Below are 16,324 nucleotides of genomic sequence, written 5' to 3'. Positions count from 1 at the left end.
CCAAGATGCTGGCAGATGAGCTTGAGCAAAAGAGAGGGTGAAAAGAACAGAGAGAGGGTGAGATAGAGCGGCAGAGCAGGATTTTAGGACCCGTGGGCTGATGCCGTCTGGTCCAGTTGCAGAATAAGAGTCAAGGTTTGACAAAAACTTCTCCACCTTGTCAAGAGAGAAGGACACAGAGTCCAGGAGCAGTTGGGTTCGACTGGGAAAGGTGGGAACAGAGAGAGATGGGTTTGGGACACAAGATTTTGAGGCAAACACAGAGTTGAGGCATTCGGCTTTGTCACGTGCGGTGTCAACTGTGTAGCCATTTGAGGTAAGGGAGGGGATGGAAGGGGAACAAACACCAGAAACGGATTTGACCAGACGCCACCAGGATTTGGAGGAAGGAGACAGGTTTGAGAGTTCAATCTTGAGTGTGGAGAGATAGTGCTTCCTGGCACTCCTGAGGGTAGACACACTCTTGTTCCGAGCTTGGTGGAAGGAACTGAGATGGCCTTCAGTTGGATTTGCCTTCCAAGAGGCAAAGGCAGTTGTTTCAGGGCAACTGCCTCACCACAAGATTCAGTGTACCATGGATGGGAGGAAGGGTAAGACAACTGAAGACGAGATGGGATAAATCTGTGCATGAGAGAGAGCAGTGGGCAAAAATTTCTCCCAGTCGATGTCAGAGACTGGTAGACAGTTACAAGAAACGCCTACTTGAGGTTGTTTCTGCCAAAGGGGGCAATACCACCTATTAGAGCCATGGGTGTACTTACTTTTTCGACATGCGAAATTTGCATTAATGTTTATTTAAATTATACAATGGACGACAAAATGTAAATGTTTCATGATATTTGTCATATTATATCACCTTTATCTATCAATATTGTTGAAATGAAGATCAAATAGCTGTATGTTGAAATATGTTGAAAAAATCAAAACTTTACATGGGGTGTACTTACTTTTTCATGTGACTGTATATATACACATATGCAGATAACCCATTTTCACTGTTGTAAAATAATTAGTTTGCAATAGAGTGTGGAATGTCCTTTGACAGCATAGTGGCAGGTGCCCGTGAGAATTCCTCGGGTCTTTAGGGTATTTTGGGTCTAAAAAGTTTGAGGTTGAAAGGGTCTTTTAGGTCTCTGGGATCTTTGGGGTCCTCTGGGTCTTTGGGGTCTTTCAAGTCCTCTAGGTATTTTGGGTGTTCAGAGTCCTCCTGATATGTTGGGTATTTTGGGTATTTAAGGGTCTTCTGGGTAGATAAGGGTCTTTAGTGGTGTTGGGGGTCTTCAAAAGTCGAAGGGGCCTCAGCAGTCTAGAGGGTCAAAATGTACATTCCAATAGTACATAATTAATAGGAGTACGTAATTAATAGACCGGGTGCAACCGTTTCCGTTTCATATACGTAATCCACTGTGACCAGGATTTAAGCACTTGATCCGATTCCGTATAGCAATAGACCGGGTGCAACCCACGTTCAAAAAGTACATAATTAATAGACATAGTCACAAGCCGAAATGGACGGACAGACTGACAGCTTTGCTAACTACAGTAGGTGATCTAGCTTTGTCCTATACTCCAAATTGACTTGTCCATAAATAAAGAAAAGAAAAGAAAAATGGGGAAATTTTCCAATTTGACTTGTACTCCACATCGACTTGTATGGCAAAACATACGGCAAATGAATACCAGGCAGGAAAAAAAGAAAAGAAAAAGATGGGGACTGCAATCAAAGCTATCTCCACCATGGCTAGAAGCAACCACCTTCACAACTCAAAATACGTAATCCACTGTGACCAGGATTTAAGAACTTGATCTGATGGTTTTTATCATTAATCACCGTTAACGACCAATCCAGATTCAATTTTCCAGTCTGCTGGTTGCGTCATTACTGAAGCGCAAATGTGCCACTGATGCAGAGACCCTGCACATTTATGAAAGGAATGTCATATTTGTTTAGGGCTATAACTCGTCTACTCTTCTATGGAAAGAGACAGTGGTATCTTTAAGATCCACTAACTAATGCTAGTAGTTGGGTCTCAATTGCATCCAATGGATGGCACACATTGATGCAACGCACTGCCTGTGAATCACCAGCATGACAGTTTAAAGTCAGGACAGGAATCAATCCCACACTAAACCACTCAAAATAAAGTATCCATGCTACCTCTTCTTCCGTATGTGGGGAAACATCATTGGCTGGGGACGGGGCTGTGCCACTGATGCAATGCCCTCTGTAGGTTAGGGCAGGAACATGGAATTTGTTCAGGGTGCCGATAATAGCTCGCCTACTCTTCGCAAAGGACAACATGGGATATTTACATCCACCAACTAATACTGTCAGACGGGAAGCCCAGTTTAACGTCCGTCCAAGAGACGGCACACACATTGATGAATCACCCTGCCTGTGAAATACAAGGACGACAGTTTATAGCGAGGATGAGATCGCTTAGATGTGAATGTGCATAGCTCAAGGCCATCCTGCAAGCCCTGTGCTACCTCTAGGGTATGTAATCATCAACCTCACAGCACCAACAGCTGAAACAAACATTATTTGTCTTTTCAACACCACTTTAAAAAAAATTTATTTCCTCACTTTTTCATGAACCTCAATCTTGTGGATGTATATATATATATATATATATATATATATATATATATATATATATATATATATATTGTGCCGTTTATAGGGGGTAGGCAATGGATTACCTTAGTCCAGGTAGAAGTGTATGTTTTAGTGGGGTTTTTTTTCTGTTTTTTTTTTTTTTTTGTATACAAGATCGAGGCTCGTGAAAGAGCGAACATTAATCACACAGAAAGCCAAACCGACACATAAAACATATAACATCGGGAGCGGTAGACAAGATGGGGAGAGAGGGGGAAGGACACAAATACAACATTTGAGAGTAGGGACCGAGAGACATGGAGACATCGAGAGATCTGAGAGAGGGCGAGGGCTTTGGGGGGGGGCATGGGAAGGGGGGTGGTGGGTGGTGGGTGGTATAAAACATATGGACACTGCCAGGACTTCCAGGAAAGAAGTTGGAATTTCAAACAAGGTGGATCTGGGGTGAATTAGCGGGGGTAGAAAAGATCAAGGTTTTGGATGGGGGAAGATAAGAGATGGTGGTGAACAGCTGTTTTAAAGACCTGGAGGGAGGAGTGGGATTGAAGGGAGTGAGGGAGTTTGTTCCAGAGGCGGGAGAAAAGAGGAATGAAAGAGTGAAGGTGAGCAGAGAGCGGAGATTTCGGCAGTTTAACCATCAGAGGGTTGCTGGCAGATCTTGTGCGACCTGTAGGAATATTTGGGGGACAGAGCACAGAGAGAGCTGGGGGTGCAAGGCCGGAGAGGAGTCGGTAGAAGACAGAAAGACCACCTACCTGCCTGCGGTGAGTGAGTGAAAGGCCCTCAGAGATAGCTTCATCGCGGGAGATTCCAATAATTCTGAAAGCTTTGGTTTCAACAGCGTGAAGCCGAGCTAGGTGTGAGGCAGGAGCACCGGCCCATAGGGGAGAACAGTATTCCATTGAGCTGCGGATGAAAGCCTTGTATGTGGTGAGGAGCTCAGGTGTGCCGGGGAAGGACTTCGCACGATGGAGGATGCCCAGTCGGCGACTGGCTTTGGAGGCCAGCTTGGAAATGTGGTTTTCCCAAGAAAGATCATGGCAGATAGTCAGACCCAAAAGCTTGAGCGACAGAACTTCTTGGAGAGGATTGTTGAGAAAGTAGATGGGAGGGTTGTCCAGTCGATCTTTTCGGAGAGACATAGTAAGAGTGTGAGATTTGTCAGGACTGAAAGACATGTTCCACTTGTTTGACCAGTCTGTGATTTTGTCCAGGTCTTCAGAGAGTGAGGAGGCTGCAGACTGCCGATCTGAGGGAAGAGGAATGGAGCGGCAGAGAGTGGAGTCATCAGCAAAGAGATAGAGAGGATTTTCAAGAGAGTCAGAGAGATCATTGATGAAGACCAGAAAAAGCACGGGGCCCAGAACACTGCCTTGGGGAACTCCAGCCTGAACAGGAAGAGGAGATGAGAGAAACCCATTCAGGGCCACACGTTGACGACGACTAGAGAGGAAGTCCGCCAGCCATGCGTGGAGATTTCCATGGATACCAAAGGAGGAGAGTTTGGTGAGCAGAGCGGGGTGCCAGACCGTGTCGAAGGCACGTGATATGTCGAGGGAGACAGCTCTAATTTCCTGTTTGGCATTGAGGACCTCCATCCATTGTTGAGACAGCAGAAGCAGCATGTCCAGAGTAGAGTGACCTGGTCTGAAACCAAATTGATGATCAGAGATCAAGCCATTGGAGAAGAGGAAAGATTTCATATCCGAAGCAATGATGGATTCCATGACTTTGCTGATAATTGGGAGAAGGCTGATTGGTCTGTAGTTGCTAGGATCTGTTTTTGCACCTTTTTTGTGCAAAGCGGTGATGTTGGCTGATTTCCAAGCAGATGGCAGTTGACCTTGAGCAAAAGAGAGGGTGAAGAGAACAGAGAGAGGGTGAGATAGAGCAGCAGAGCAGGATTTTAGGACCCGTGGGCTGATGCCGTCGGGTCCAGTTGCAGAATTAGACTCGAGGGTTGACAGAAACTTTTCCACCTTGTCAGGAGGAAAGGACACGGAGTCCAGGAGCAGCAGGGTACGACTGGGTATGGTGGGTACAGAGAGGGATGGGTTTGGGACACAAGATTTAGAGGCAAACACAGAGTTGAGGCATTCAGCTTTTTCACGTGCGGAGTCAGCTGTGTAGCCGTTTGAAGTAAGGGAGGGGATGGAGGGGGAACAAACACCAGAAACGGATTTGACCAGACGCCACCAGGATTTGGAAGAGGGAGACAGATAAGAGAGTTCGGTCTTGAGAACGGAGAGATATTGTTTCCTGGCTCTCCTGAGGGTGGACACACACTTGTTTCGGGCTTTGTGAAAGGAAATGAGATTTCCTTCCGTTGGATTTGCTTTCCAGGAGACGAAGGCAAGTTGTTTCTGGGCAACAGCCTCACCACAAGATTCCGTGTACCATGGACGGGAGGAAGGGTATGACAACTGAAGACGAGATGGGATAAATCTGTGCATGAGAGAGAGAGCAATTTACTTTGGAAGAATTCCCAGGATGAGTTGATGTCAGAGGTGGTAGAGATGGGAGACCAGTCCAGATGATTGATGGCTGCTTGAAGACCGTGCCAGTTGGCCTGAGTGAAATGCCAGACTCGTCGACGCTGAGCAGGCTCCCTGAGGATGGTCAGAGAGATGTCCACTTTAACAAGGACATGATCAGATGATCCGATTGGAACAGAAGAAGAGCAGCAGACATTTTCAGGGAAGTTAGTCATAACCAAGTCCAGAAGAGAAGATGTTCCGTTGACTGAGATCCGGGTCGGGAAATTGACAGATTGTGTCAGTCCCAGTGAGTCGCAGAAGTCCTTTGCTGAGGAGCCATGGCTGGTGAGAGAGGTACCCACACCCAGCCAACTGGCATGATGACAGTTGAAATCACCACATATGAGGAAGAGAGAGTTGGGATGAGTAGATAGAAGTTGGTCCATATTATCAGACAGCGAGATGTAGATGGAGTCATCACTGTTTGGTGGACGGTACAACACACATATGAACAAGAGGTGGGAGCGAAGGGGAAGCCGTAGCCAGAGGTATTCCTGAGGGTGAGGTGGAGAGAGTGCAGTGCAGGGCGAGTGAGGAAGAGAGTTTTTGATAAAGATAGCAACCCCGCCTCCAGGACGAGGCTCAGGTCTATCATACCGGAGGAGGGAGTAGCCCGGGAGAGATACTAAGGAATCAGAGACATCATAAAGGAGGAAAGTTTCTGTTAAGCAGATCACGTCTGGTTTGACAGAAGCAACCTGTATGGAGAGATCAGTTAAGTTTGAACGAAGGCCCCGGATGTTTGAGGTCCATACCGTTAATGAAGAGGAAGGGGGAGCATCAGATACAGAACAGGGGGGAGGAGGGGTAGGGTAAGATGTGGAAGAGGTGGAAGAGGTAGGGAGAGCTGTTGAAGGTGTGTCAGAGATTTCAGAATAGCTCGGAGAAAGGGAAGGATGGGGCGGACAAAAGGTTTGATGGTGATTGGGTGAGGCACAATGAGGTGTTATTTGAGGATGGGGAAGAGCGAGGCAGAAGGTTGGGGGAGATGGAGGTGAGAGTTGGAAGGGGGAAGAAGCAGGGAGGATGCTTTGAGGAGGGGGAGTGAGAGGGGGGAAATTGAGAAGCAATGAGGGTGGGGAGATTTGAAGGGGAGGGGTGAGGGGGGAGTTTGGGAGGGAAGGGACAAGGGGAGGGATTTGAAAGGGATGGGATATGGGGGAGATTTGGAGGGGAGGTGTCAGGGAGGAGTCTAGGAGGGGAGGGGCGAGGGGGCGTCTTGGCGGGGAGGGGTGAGGGGGTAGTTTAGGAGGGAGGGGGCAAGGGGGGAGATTTGAAAGGGATGGGTGATGGGGAAGATTTGGAGGGGAGGGGTGATGGGGAAGATTTGGAGGGGAGGGGTTATGGGGAAGATTTGGAGGGGAGGGGTGAGATTGGATTTTAGAAAGTGTACGATTTATGGGAAACGAACATTTATTGCAAAATGAGTTTCTTGTGACCTTCGAGTTAAAAATACGTTTAAGGACGCTGGATGGAGGATGGAGTGCAGGAGAGTTTAGGGAATGTAGAAAAAAGGCACTATAGGAGATGGATATTTTTTTTGGGATGAATTGATTTGGTGAGCATGTCGAAAGCAGCCTTTTAAAGAAGAAGAAGAAAAAGGTGTTATAAAATATGACGGAATACATAACTTGAGGGGAAAGTGTAAACATTGAAGGTTAATAACAGTGAAAACTATCTGGGGAAATGGGGGAGAAACACGTGGTCGAAGAACGAACGAACGAATAAGAATGAATAAATGAATGAGAACAGAGAAGGAAATGTTTTTTTTTTTTTTTTTGAGTTGAGATTTACACAAGGAAGTAGGCTATGGGTGAAAAGTCTGGGAATACAGAGAACGAAAGTTATTGGATCACAAACGACAGACCGCTGAGAGAAAAACAGCCTCAAGGTTGTACAGTGTACACTGTACAAGGCCTCAAGACACGACACGAATTAACACGATTTTCAATACAGGTATGAAAGATTTGCACCGAAAAATCTTCGTCGGGACACAATATACGTACAACACCATAAATAAATACAGTTTTAACGAAAATACAAATGGGAACAATCACTTAACTTCGATTTCAAATCGTTCGCGACGCGGCAAAGGCCTTGCTCGCGACACGGCAAACAGACGATCAATTTATGAAAAGGTGCTCCGATTGTCGCGATGAAGAAGAAGAAACCCATGTACACAAGTAGGGAATCCATTAGACCGGATGTCGGGTAAGTGTACAATTGTCCCCATGATGAGGGGTGGGATTATATTAATTAGTTAGGGATTAATGGTAAATTCCCTGCATGTAAATGGCCTCTGTGATTTCTCCTTTGTTCGTTATAATAAACACACACCACACCTAAAAATAACACTAAATAAAAGTAGCAGGAAACAGGACATTCAACTACCAATGATACCGCCTACCTGGTGATCACAAAGGCTGGCAAGTGGCCGTGAGGCCACGCCCCGAAGAATAATTGGTCGGGACGGCTATAGAGTGAGGAAATGGACTCGCTGATTGGAGCACGCACGGACATCGTCGGATGACATAAGAGCCTTGGGAACAAAAGACTAGAGTCCCGACATTTTGTCTTCTTCCACCAGGGACATTGAAAAGGAACAGTCACAGTTGTACTCTGTCTCTGCTTCGGGATTTCATCGCAAAGTCAGCATTTTATATTTCTCTCTTTGGGTCCTGAGCTGATGAAAAGTGGTCACAGTTCATCTTCTTCTTGGTTCTGGATTTCATTGCGAAATGACATTTTCCTGGTCTTGCGTTGGGACATAGGTGTTGTGCAGCTGCACATTTCATTTTCTTTTCTTGGTCCAGGCAATTGGTTGCACTGAGAGACCATGGTGCTGTGTGGAGCAGACGACAAGGATGGGCGCGGCCTGCTCACTTTGCGCTCGGCGGCTGGCGAGTGAACGTTCTGCGCGCCAAGGCGTGTTTTCCTTGGCAAGTTTTCCTTGGCGAGTGAACGTTTCAAGTTTTCCTTGACACGCCAAGGCATGTCACAAGGACGCGGGGGCCTGTGATGATCCCGCTCGGCGGCTGTCTGGGATTTCATACATTTGGCCCTGTTACTAGGCAGCCCTTGAGCATTCTGGGAACTAAACAGAGCTCGGCAGAACCAACCCCTCGCCTGGAATAACATAGCCTGTTGTTGAAGTTTTCAGGCTCCGACCTTGGGCAAAGCTGCGTGGACGAGAAGATCACTTTCCCCTTACTAAACAGCCCCCAATTGTTATGCCTTCTCTCCTCTCTTTAAAATCTCCTTTCATTATTTTCTGGACAGAATAAAAACGCTGGCTTGCTGTGTTTTAATTTGAGAAGCTGGCCCGTTACCTGCTTATATGGCAGCTTTCCCATGTACATGTATCAGCAACAAACAACATGCATTTTAAGGCCATTTTCCCTGCTAGAGCGGGGTTAGCCTTGCGGTCCCCATGACAATCTTCTCCATCTTGCCCTATTTTCTGCATCTCTCCTTGTTAACCCCTTCTCTCCTCTCTTTAAAATCTCCTTTCATTATTTTCTTTCAGACTCCAAGGCGTGTTTTTCAGTCTGCTGGTTGCGTCATTACTGAAGCGCCTGGAATCTTTGGTGATACATGTACATGTATCACCTCCCTTAAAAAAATTATCCTGTAACTGATGAGTTTGGTCAAATGATCATCCCTGGGGGTGTGCTGGGAGGTAAATCCTCCACAAGTCCACACCCTGAAGAATGATTGGTCGGGACGGCCATAGAGCGAGGAAATGGACTAGCTGATTGGAGCACGCAAAACATTGTCGGATGACGTAAGAGCCTTGGGAACAAAAGACTGGAGTCCAGACATTTTGTCCTTTTGCGCCAGGGATATTGAAAGGGAGCAGTCACAGTTATACTCTCTCTCTGCTTCGGGATTTCATCGTGAACAGTCAGCATTTTATATATCTCTCTTTGGGTCCCGAGCTGATGAAAAGCTGTCACAGTTTGTCTTCTTCTTTGTTCTGGATTTCATTGCGAACACTGACATTTTCCGGGTCTTGCGTTGGGACATTGGTGTCGTGCAGCCGCACAAGGAGTTCTTTTCTTTGAAGGCTTCATTTTGTTTTCTATAAACAGAGATGATGTGCTTTACGAAAGGCTCTAATTTGGACTCATCTGTCCACAGGACATTCTCCCAGAAGGATTTTGGCTTGTTCAGGTGTGTTTTGGAAAACTCCAGTCGGGCTTTCTTATGTCTCTCTCAGCAGTGGGGTCCTCCTGGGTCTCCTACCATAGAACCCCCTTTCATTGAGTTGGCGACGGATGGTGCGAGTTGAAGCTGTCGTACCTTGTGTCTGAAGGTCAGCTTGAATCTGTTTGGCAGTTGATTGAGGTGCTTTCTCCACCATTCGAACAATCCTTTGCTGCAATCTTCGATCAAGTTTTCTCTTGCGGCTACGTCCAGGGAGGTTGGTTACAATGCCATGGGCCTTAAACTTCCTGATAATGTTGTGTACAGTGGACACAGGAACATCAAGGTCTCTGGAGATGGACTTGTAGCCTAGAGATTGTCCATGCTTGGCTACAATCTTGTATCTAACCTCCTCAGGCAATTCTCTGTTTTTTTCTTTCTTTTCTCCATGCTCATTGCGGTACACACAGTGACACAAAACAGCAGAATGGCTGCTTTTCTCTATTCAAACTGGTTGAATGAGTGATTTTTATATTGCAGGCACCTGCAACTCACCACAGGTGAGTTATATTCCAAAGTAAAGGAGAATCACCTGCTTGAAATCTAATTATTTCTAACAACTTCTAAAAGGTGCCAATAATATTGCCTGGGCCATTTTACAATTTCTGTGTGGAATAAGCTAAGATTTTGTCATTTTTTCAGCTTTTTTTTTTGTTTGTTTTGTTCCGCTGCAAACCAAAGAAATACACACAGTCACGTGAAAAAGTAAGTACACCCCATGTAAAGTTTTGACTTTTTCAACATATTTCAACATACAGCTATTTGATCTTCATTTCAACAATATTGATAGATAAAGGTGATATAATATAACAAATATCATGAACCATTTACATTTTGTAGTACATTGTATAATTTAAATAAACATGAATGCAAATTTCGCATGTGGAAAAGGTAAGTACACCCTTGGCTCTAATAGGTGGTATTGCCCCCTTTGGCAGAAACAACCTCAAGTAGGCGTTTCTTATAACTGTCCACCAGTCTCTGACATCGACTGGGAGAAATTTTTGCCCACTCCTCCATGCAGAATTCTTTCAGCTGTGCGATGTTTGAGGGGTTTCTTGCATGCACAGCTCGTTTCAAATCCCCCCACAACATCTCGACGGGATTTAGATCTGGGCTTTGACTTGGCCATTCCAGAACACTCCATTTCTTTCTTTTTAGCCTTTCCTTGGTGGATTTACTGGTATGTTTAGGGTCATTGTCATGTTGCAAGGTTCACCTTCGGTTGAGCTTCAACTTGCCGACAGATGGCCTCACAATATCCTCAAGCACCCTCTGCTACAATGAAGAATTCATAGTGGATTCTATGATGGTGAGCTGCCCAGGCCCTGATGCAGCAAAGCTGCCCCAAACCATAATATTTCCACCACCATGCTTTACAGTTGTTATCAGGTTCTTGTGGTCAAATGCTGTCTTTGGTTTTCGCCAAACATGTCTTCTGGTACTGTGGCCAAATAGCTCTACCTTTGACTCACCTGTCCAGAGCACATTGTTCCAGAAGTGCTAGTCTTTGCCTAGGTGTTCATGGGCAAACTTTAGTCTTGCCCTGATGTTCTTTCTGGACAGCAAAGGTTTCCTCCTGGCACACCTCGCATGTAGATCAAATTTGTGCAGCCTCTTTCTAATGGTAGACTCGTGCACTTTGACATCAACAGTGGCAAGAGCTACCTGAAGGTCCTGTGATGACATTCTGGGGTTCTTGGAGACTTCTTTCAGCATCTTGCGGTCTGCTCTCGGGCTGAACTTGCTGGGGCGGCCTGGCCTGAACAAGTTGGCAGTTGTTTGGAATCTTCTCCACTTGTAGATGATCTTCCGGACAGTCGAATGATTGATTTCAAATTGTTTGGAGATCTTTTTGAATCCCTTCCCAGACTCGTAGGCATCTATAACCTTCTTTCTGAAGGCCTCAGAGAGCTCTTTTGATCAAGGCATGGTGACGCCGCACACTTCAACAACAAAGAGCAAACCAAACGAAATGTCTGAGGTTTAAATAAGATAGGTTCCTCCAAGATCCTCTCTAACGATGTTCTAATAATTTGCACCTGAGCTGGTGCACCTGATTCTAATTTTAGGTATTTGAAGTAGTGATAAATGTAGGGGTGTACTTACTTTTTCCACATACGAAATTTGCATTTATGTTTATTTAAATTATACAATGGACTACAAAATGTAAATGTTTCATGATATTTGTTATATTATATCACCTTTATCTATCAATATTGTTGAAATTAAGATCAAATAGCTGTATGTTGAAATATGTTGAAAAAGTCTAAACTTTACATGGGGTGTACTTTCTTTTTCACGTGACTGTATGTGGATACGAAAATGTTTTTTAATTTCAACAATTTTCTGGAAGCAATGGTGCATTATTTGAAAAAAGTGCAAGGGAGCCAATATTTTTGGCCACAACAGTGAGCACACACACACACACACACACACACACACACACACACACACACACACACACACACACACACACACACACACAATTAATACATACATACATTCTCTGTCTACCTGTTACCCATTGCCTCAATGTCGCTACACATATGTACCTTTCCCTCGGGCCTTTATTGATATTTCAATAGCAAGCACGTATAAAATCACCCATTATCCACAAATATACCTCTGCATGAATCTTTACCTGCCCCTTTAGTTTTAGTAAGTTGCTTATTCAGTTTTAGGAAAAGCAGCATTGTTAAGAAAAGAATAGCCTGAATGGCATCCTATTTGAGTTTTATTTTGTCCAAACAGTTATTTGCCCATTTAACATCTTTCATTGACAGGAAGTAAACCTAGCTCCTTCATAACCTTAACAAACCGCCTTTGTGAAAAATACAAACATCCTTGAAGGATAGTATGAACTCACAGCAGTGAGTGCCCTGGACTGGCTCTGGAAGACCCGTGCAGACACCTGGTGCATGAGGGATGGCCACACGCCACCGAGAGCCTTCTGCATTGCACTCCGTGTAAGCAAAGTAATAGTCCGTCTGCAAAGCACGCACAAACAATGAACATTTATCAACCGCTTCCAATGTGGGGTCATCATGAAGTGCGAACATAACTCACAGACAGAACACAATGACAATGGATAAAAGGTGTAGTATTTGACACTTCAGTTAAAGAACGTAATGATAAAACAGGCCCCTCTATATATAACTTCACAACAAATAAATAAATAAGAAAAGAGATTGAGGAACACAAGGCTATCAAATCAAGAGCCAAAAGTTATACAACTTAATGATCTCAAAATAAAAGCAGATTATTTCCATAGCTACGGATCAATCCAAACAGCAATCATGAAATTCAGGCCATACTTGATGGTGTCTGTGCGTGTGTCAAGTTAAAAATATGATGGGCCGAGAGCCACCTAGTAAGGGAGCAGAAACATCAGCGGCAAAACATGCACCACCTTTACGGGATTCCTCAGCAAAGGAAGAGTTTTTCAGGAGAAATAATTCCAGCATAAGAATACATAGTTGGTGAGTCAGGAGAATAAATTTATTCTCCTTTCACAAGACAATAAATGGATAAAGAAAAAAAAAACTATTTTAGACAAACATGATAGGTCAGAGGTACTGTAGTGTGCTCACCTTTGAGGCATCTAATTTGGATTCAATTCATAGAAAAAACTATAAACCGTCATCCTGGAGCTTTGTGGGCAAAGTGATGCATCCATGCTTCATTTGCAGGTGCCATAGGACATACAGCATCTTTTGAAAACAGTAGGCCATTGCGTGTGAGCTGTCCGACAAACAACACGGCGGGACTGCCATTTTACTGTGACGACACGACGTTTGTTGAAAGAAGTCCTGCCTACCTCTCAACCGCAAACCGACAAAACCCTGACCATGTAACAACTACAATCTCCTGTGATTGAAGTGCCGGTGCTATAAACAAACAACGTTACAGTGAGGGAAGGGAGAATATGTTCCAAAGCAGAGATTATACCAGGTGTTTGAGTCAGCTGGAAAATCAGTTTGAAGACAAGCAAGGGCTTGCATTGCAAGTTGTGCCTCATTAGCACAATTTCACAGATACACACTCATAGACAACAGGTGGCTTGCTCACACACGAGGAAATGCCAACTACTCAACTAAAGGGGACGTTGGCATCATTCTAGGGTCTAGACAATTCCATTGAATGTTTGCACTTCTGTAAATGGGGAAAATAACCTTATAAGAGGTACTGAGCTGAAGTTACTCCAACACGCCAGTTACCTGTACATGGTGTGGGGAAAACAACAGATGGCTTGCTCGGGTGGGGGGAAGGAGTCTGCCTGACACGTATTTGCAAGAAATGGAGTACACATAGACAGTAACGCAGCTGGTTTTAAACCCACGTGAAATCCGCTTTAAATACATTCATACAAGGTTTCACGAGTTTAGTGTACGCTGCACCACCTCCCACAAAATTCATCATAATAATAAAACAACTTCAGTGTCAGGTTCCTAATATGCCATTACTACACTCCAAAACAGGCACGTTATCAGTTTTAACAAAAACCTCATATTAGTCTTTCATCTTAAACAAGATGTTTGTGGTTTGATACCATTCCCATGTGAATGCCTAGCTTTCAATGTGGGCCACTAGGTTCAAATCCCATATCTTGTGTGTTTGCCCAGTCTTCAGATTTCCTTGTACTAAATGTTAAATAACACCGATGTCGACCAACATCTTCGTTCCGTCAGAGATTGAAGTAAAAGCTCCTTCATATGCCTTCGATTATTGACTTAGATCACCACTTCAAATATGTATGTATGTATGTATGTATGTATGTATGTATGTATTAGGAATAAATGAATGAATGAATGATAGTTTTAAGGCCATTTTCCCCGCTAGAGAAGGGGTTAGCCTTACGGGCCCCATGACAATCATGGTTCCCTGTTTTGAGGCAATGTTTTTTTTATGGCCGGATGCCCTTCCTGACGCCAACCCTTGGTCACGCTCTTACGATGCGCAGGGATACGGTGTACCTATTCTAAATCGGGGTACACACCGGGATCATTCATCCCAGCAAGCTGGTACTCAATTTGCCGACCTCGGAAGGATGACAGGCTGAGTCAACCCCCCTGGCGTTAATTCAGCGATCGACCGGGATTCGAACCCAGGAACCTAGGATCCCAAGCCGGCACCCTAACCGCTAAGCCAACACCAGGCTATGTATACTAAAACGCAAAAGAAACTTACCACTTGTTTGAAGGTTTCCCCGGAGTTTCTGCCGCAGTGCGGGATGCTGGACGGAATCGATCCCGCAGGTGACTTCGGACCATCTGCCTGTCCTGCCTTGCAGTGGTGACTCTTGGCCTCCCTGATCGAGGTCTGTCATCTGCAGAGTTGTGGAGGGTGTCTCTGTCCACCAGGGCCGATATCGTCTGGTGTGAACAGCCAAGGCGACGTGCCACCTCACGGTAGCTCAGTCCGCCATGCAGCATGCCCAGGGCACGCTGCCGTTGATCCCTTGACAATCGTGGCATGTTGATTGAAATGCCCATTTTGCACTGGCCTTTTTAAAGCCAATATCAAGACATCACGTGCAGCTCATTAAAATCATCCCGTACCCCTTGGCTAATCACTGACAGTAAAAACGGCTGTTCAACAGCTGTGCTATGAAGTGACCATTGAAGGTTCAAGTGACCATCCGTGACCGTTTTGTCTGACAGTGAGGACACTATTGTCCACAAATAAGTTCACACATTTACTACACGCAGTGTTAATGTTGATATTTAAAGTTTTCAAAGGTGGTAAGTTTCTTTTGCGTTTCAGTATATATATTTAGGGTGGCACTAAAAACCGAATGTTTCATAATTTTAGGTCTTCGGGTCTGGTTTTGTTGGATCCCATGAGAAAACATTCTTGGTAAATTTTCAGAGTGATCAAATCATATTTAGAGGTGTGCTCATGGCCTCTAAAGTTTATCTACTGCGTGGTGAACCAACACGCGCGGTCTAACTCACTTGGCCACCGCGCTCCCCATAATAATAAATTATTATTATCTATAATAATAATAACAGTAATAATAATAGGTGTACGTTTTTGTTTTTCTTTTTCATAACCCATTAAAGCCCACTGGCAACAATAGTTGCCAATGATTTATGTTCATTATTTTTGAAGTTTATGAATTATTAATGATCAGATTATATTTGTCTATGTTGCAGTTTGTTATGTAATATGTATGGACATAATGATGTAATTATAATATTATTATAGAATTGTATGTAATTATACAATTTTGTATTGTATGCTCACCGCAACAAGCCATGTTGTGGTGAGCAACCCCTAAAAATGATACGATTTGCATAAAAATTTACGTGTGTGATTTCTACAATAAATGGAACCACTTTGAATGGTAAGACCATAATTTTCATGTGTTTGAAATTTTACCCCTACTTTAGTGCCACCCTAATATATATATATATATATGTATGTATATATATATATATATATATATATATATATATATATATATATATATATATATATATATATATATATATATATATATATATATATATACGTATATATAAAATTATATATATATATAATTATATATATAAATATATATATATATAATTATATATATATATATATATATATATATATATATATATATAATTATATATATATAATTATATATACTAGGGCATGCCCGTACTATATATATGCCCGTACTATATATATATCTAAAATTATATCCCCCCCCTCTATTTACATGAAATGGTTTGGTCCATTCGCAACGCCAAAGCGAACGGCGAACGGCTTGCGAGTACAGTGACAATCCCCCCCCTCTATTTACATGAAATGGTTTGGTCCATTCGCAACGACCACAGAACCCCCCCCCCCCCCCTCTATTTACATGAAATGGTTTGGTCCATTCGCAACGCCAAAGCGAACGGCGAACGGCTAAATCGCCATAGCTCGGTAAGTACTTGTCCGATTAATTTCAAACCTTGAAAAGGCA

General features: G+C 43.9%; 1 protein-coding gene across 1 annotated transcript in view; it reads right to left on the bottom strand.

Moving 5' to 3' along the window:
- LOC137414560 (endosome/lysosome-associated apoptosis and autophagy regulator family member 2-like) overlaps positions 1-16,324 on the bottom strand; it is a 155,734-nt gene that overhangs the window by 136,958 nt on the left and 2,452 nt on the right. The window contains exon 2 of the mRNA XM_078770035.1: positions 12,233-12,353. Within this exon, the coding sequence (XP_078626161.1) occupies positions 12,233-12,353 (121 nt within the window). The remainder of the gene's footprint in view (positions 1-12,232; positions 12,354-16,324) is intronic.

The sequence above is a fragment of the Myxine glutinosa genome, chromosome 1 (genome assembly GCF_964187855.1).
Source record: "Myxine glutinosa chromosome 1, kmMyxGlut1.1, whole genome shotgun sequence".
NCBI classification, from domain to species: Eukaryota; Metazoa; Chordata; class Myxini; order Myxiniformes; family Myxinidae; genus Myxine; species Myxine glutinosa.
Note: the sequence above shows the minus strand (reverse complement) of the source record. Positions and strands in the feature narration are given on the sequence as shown.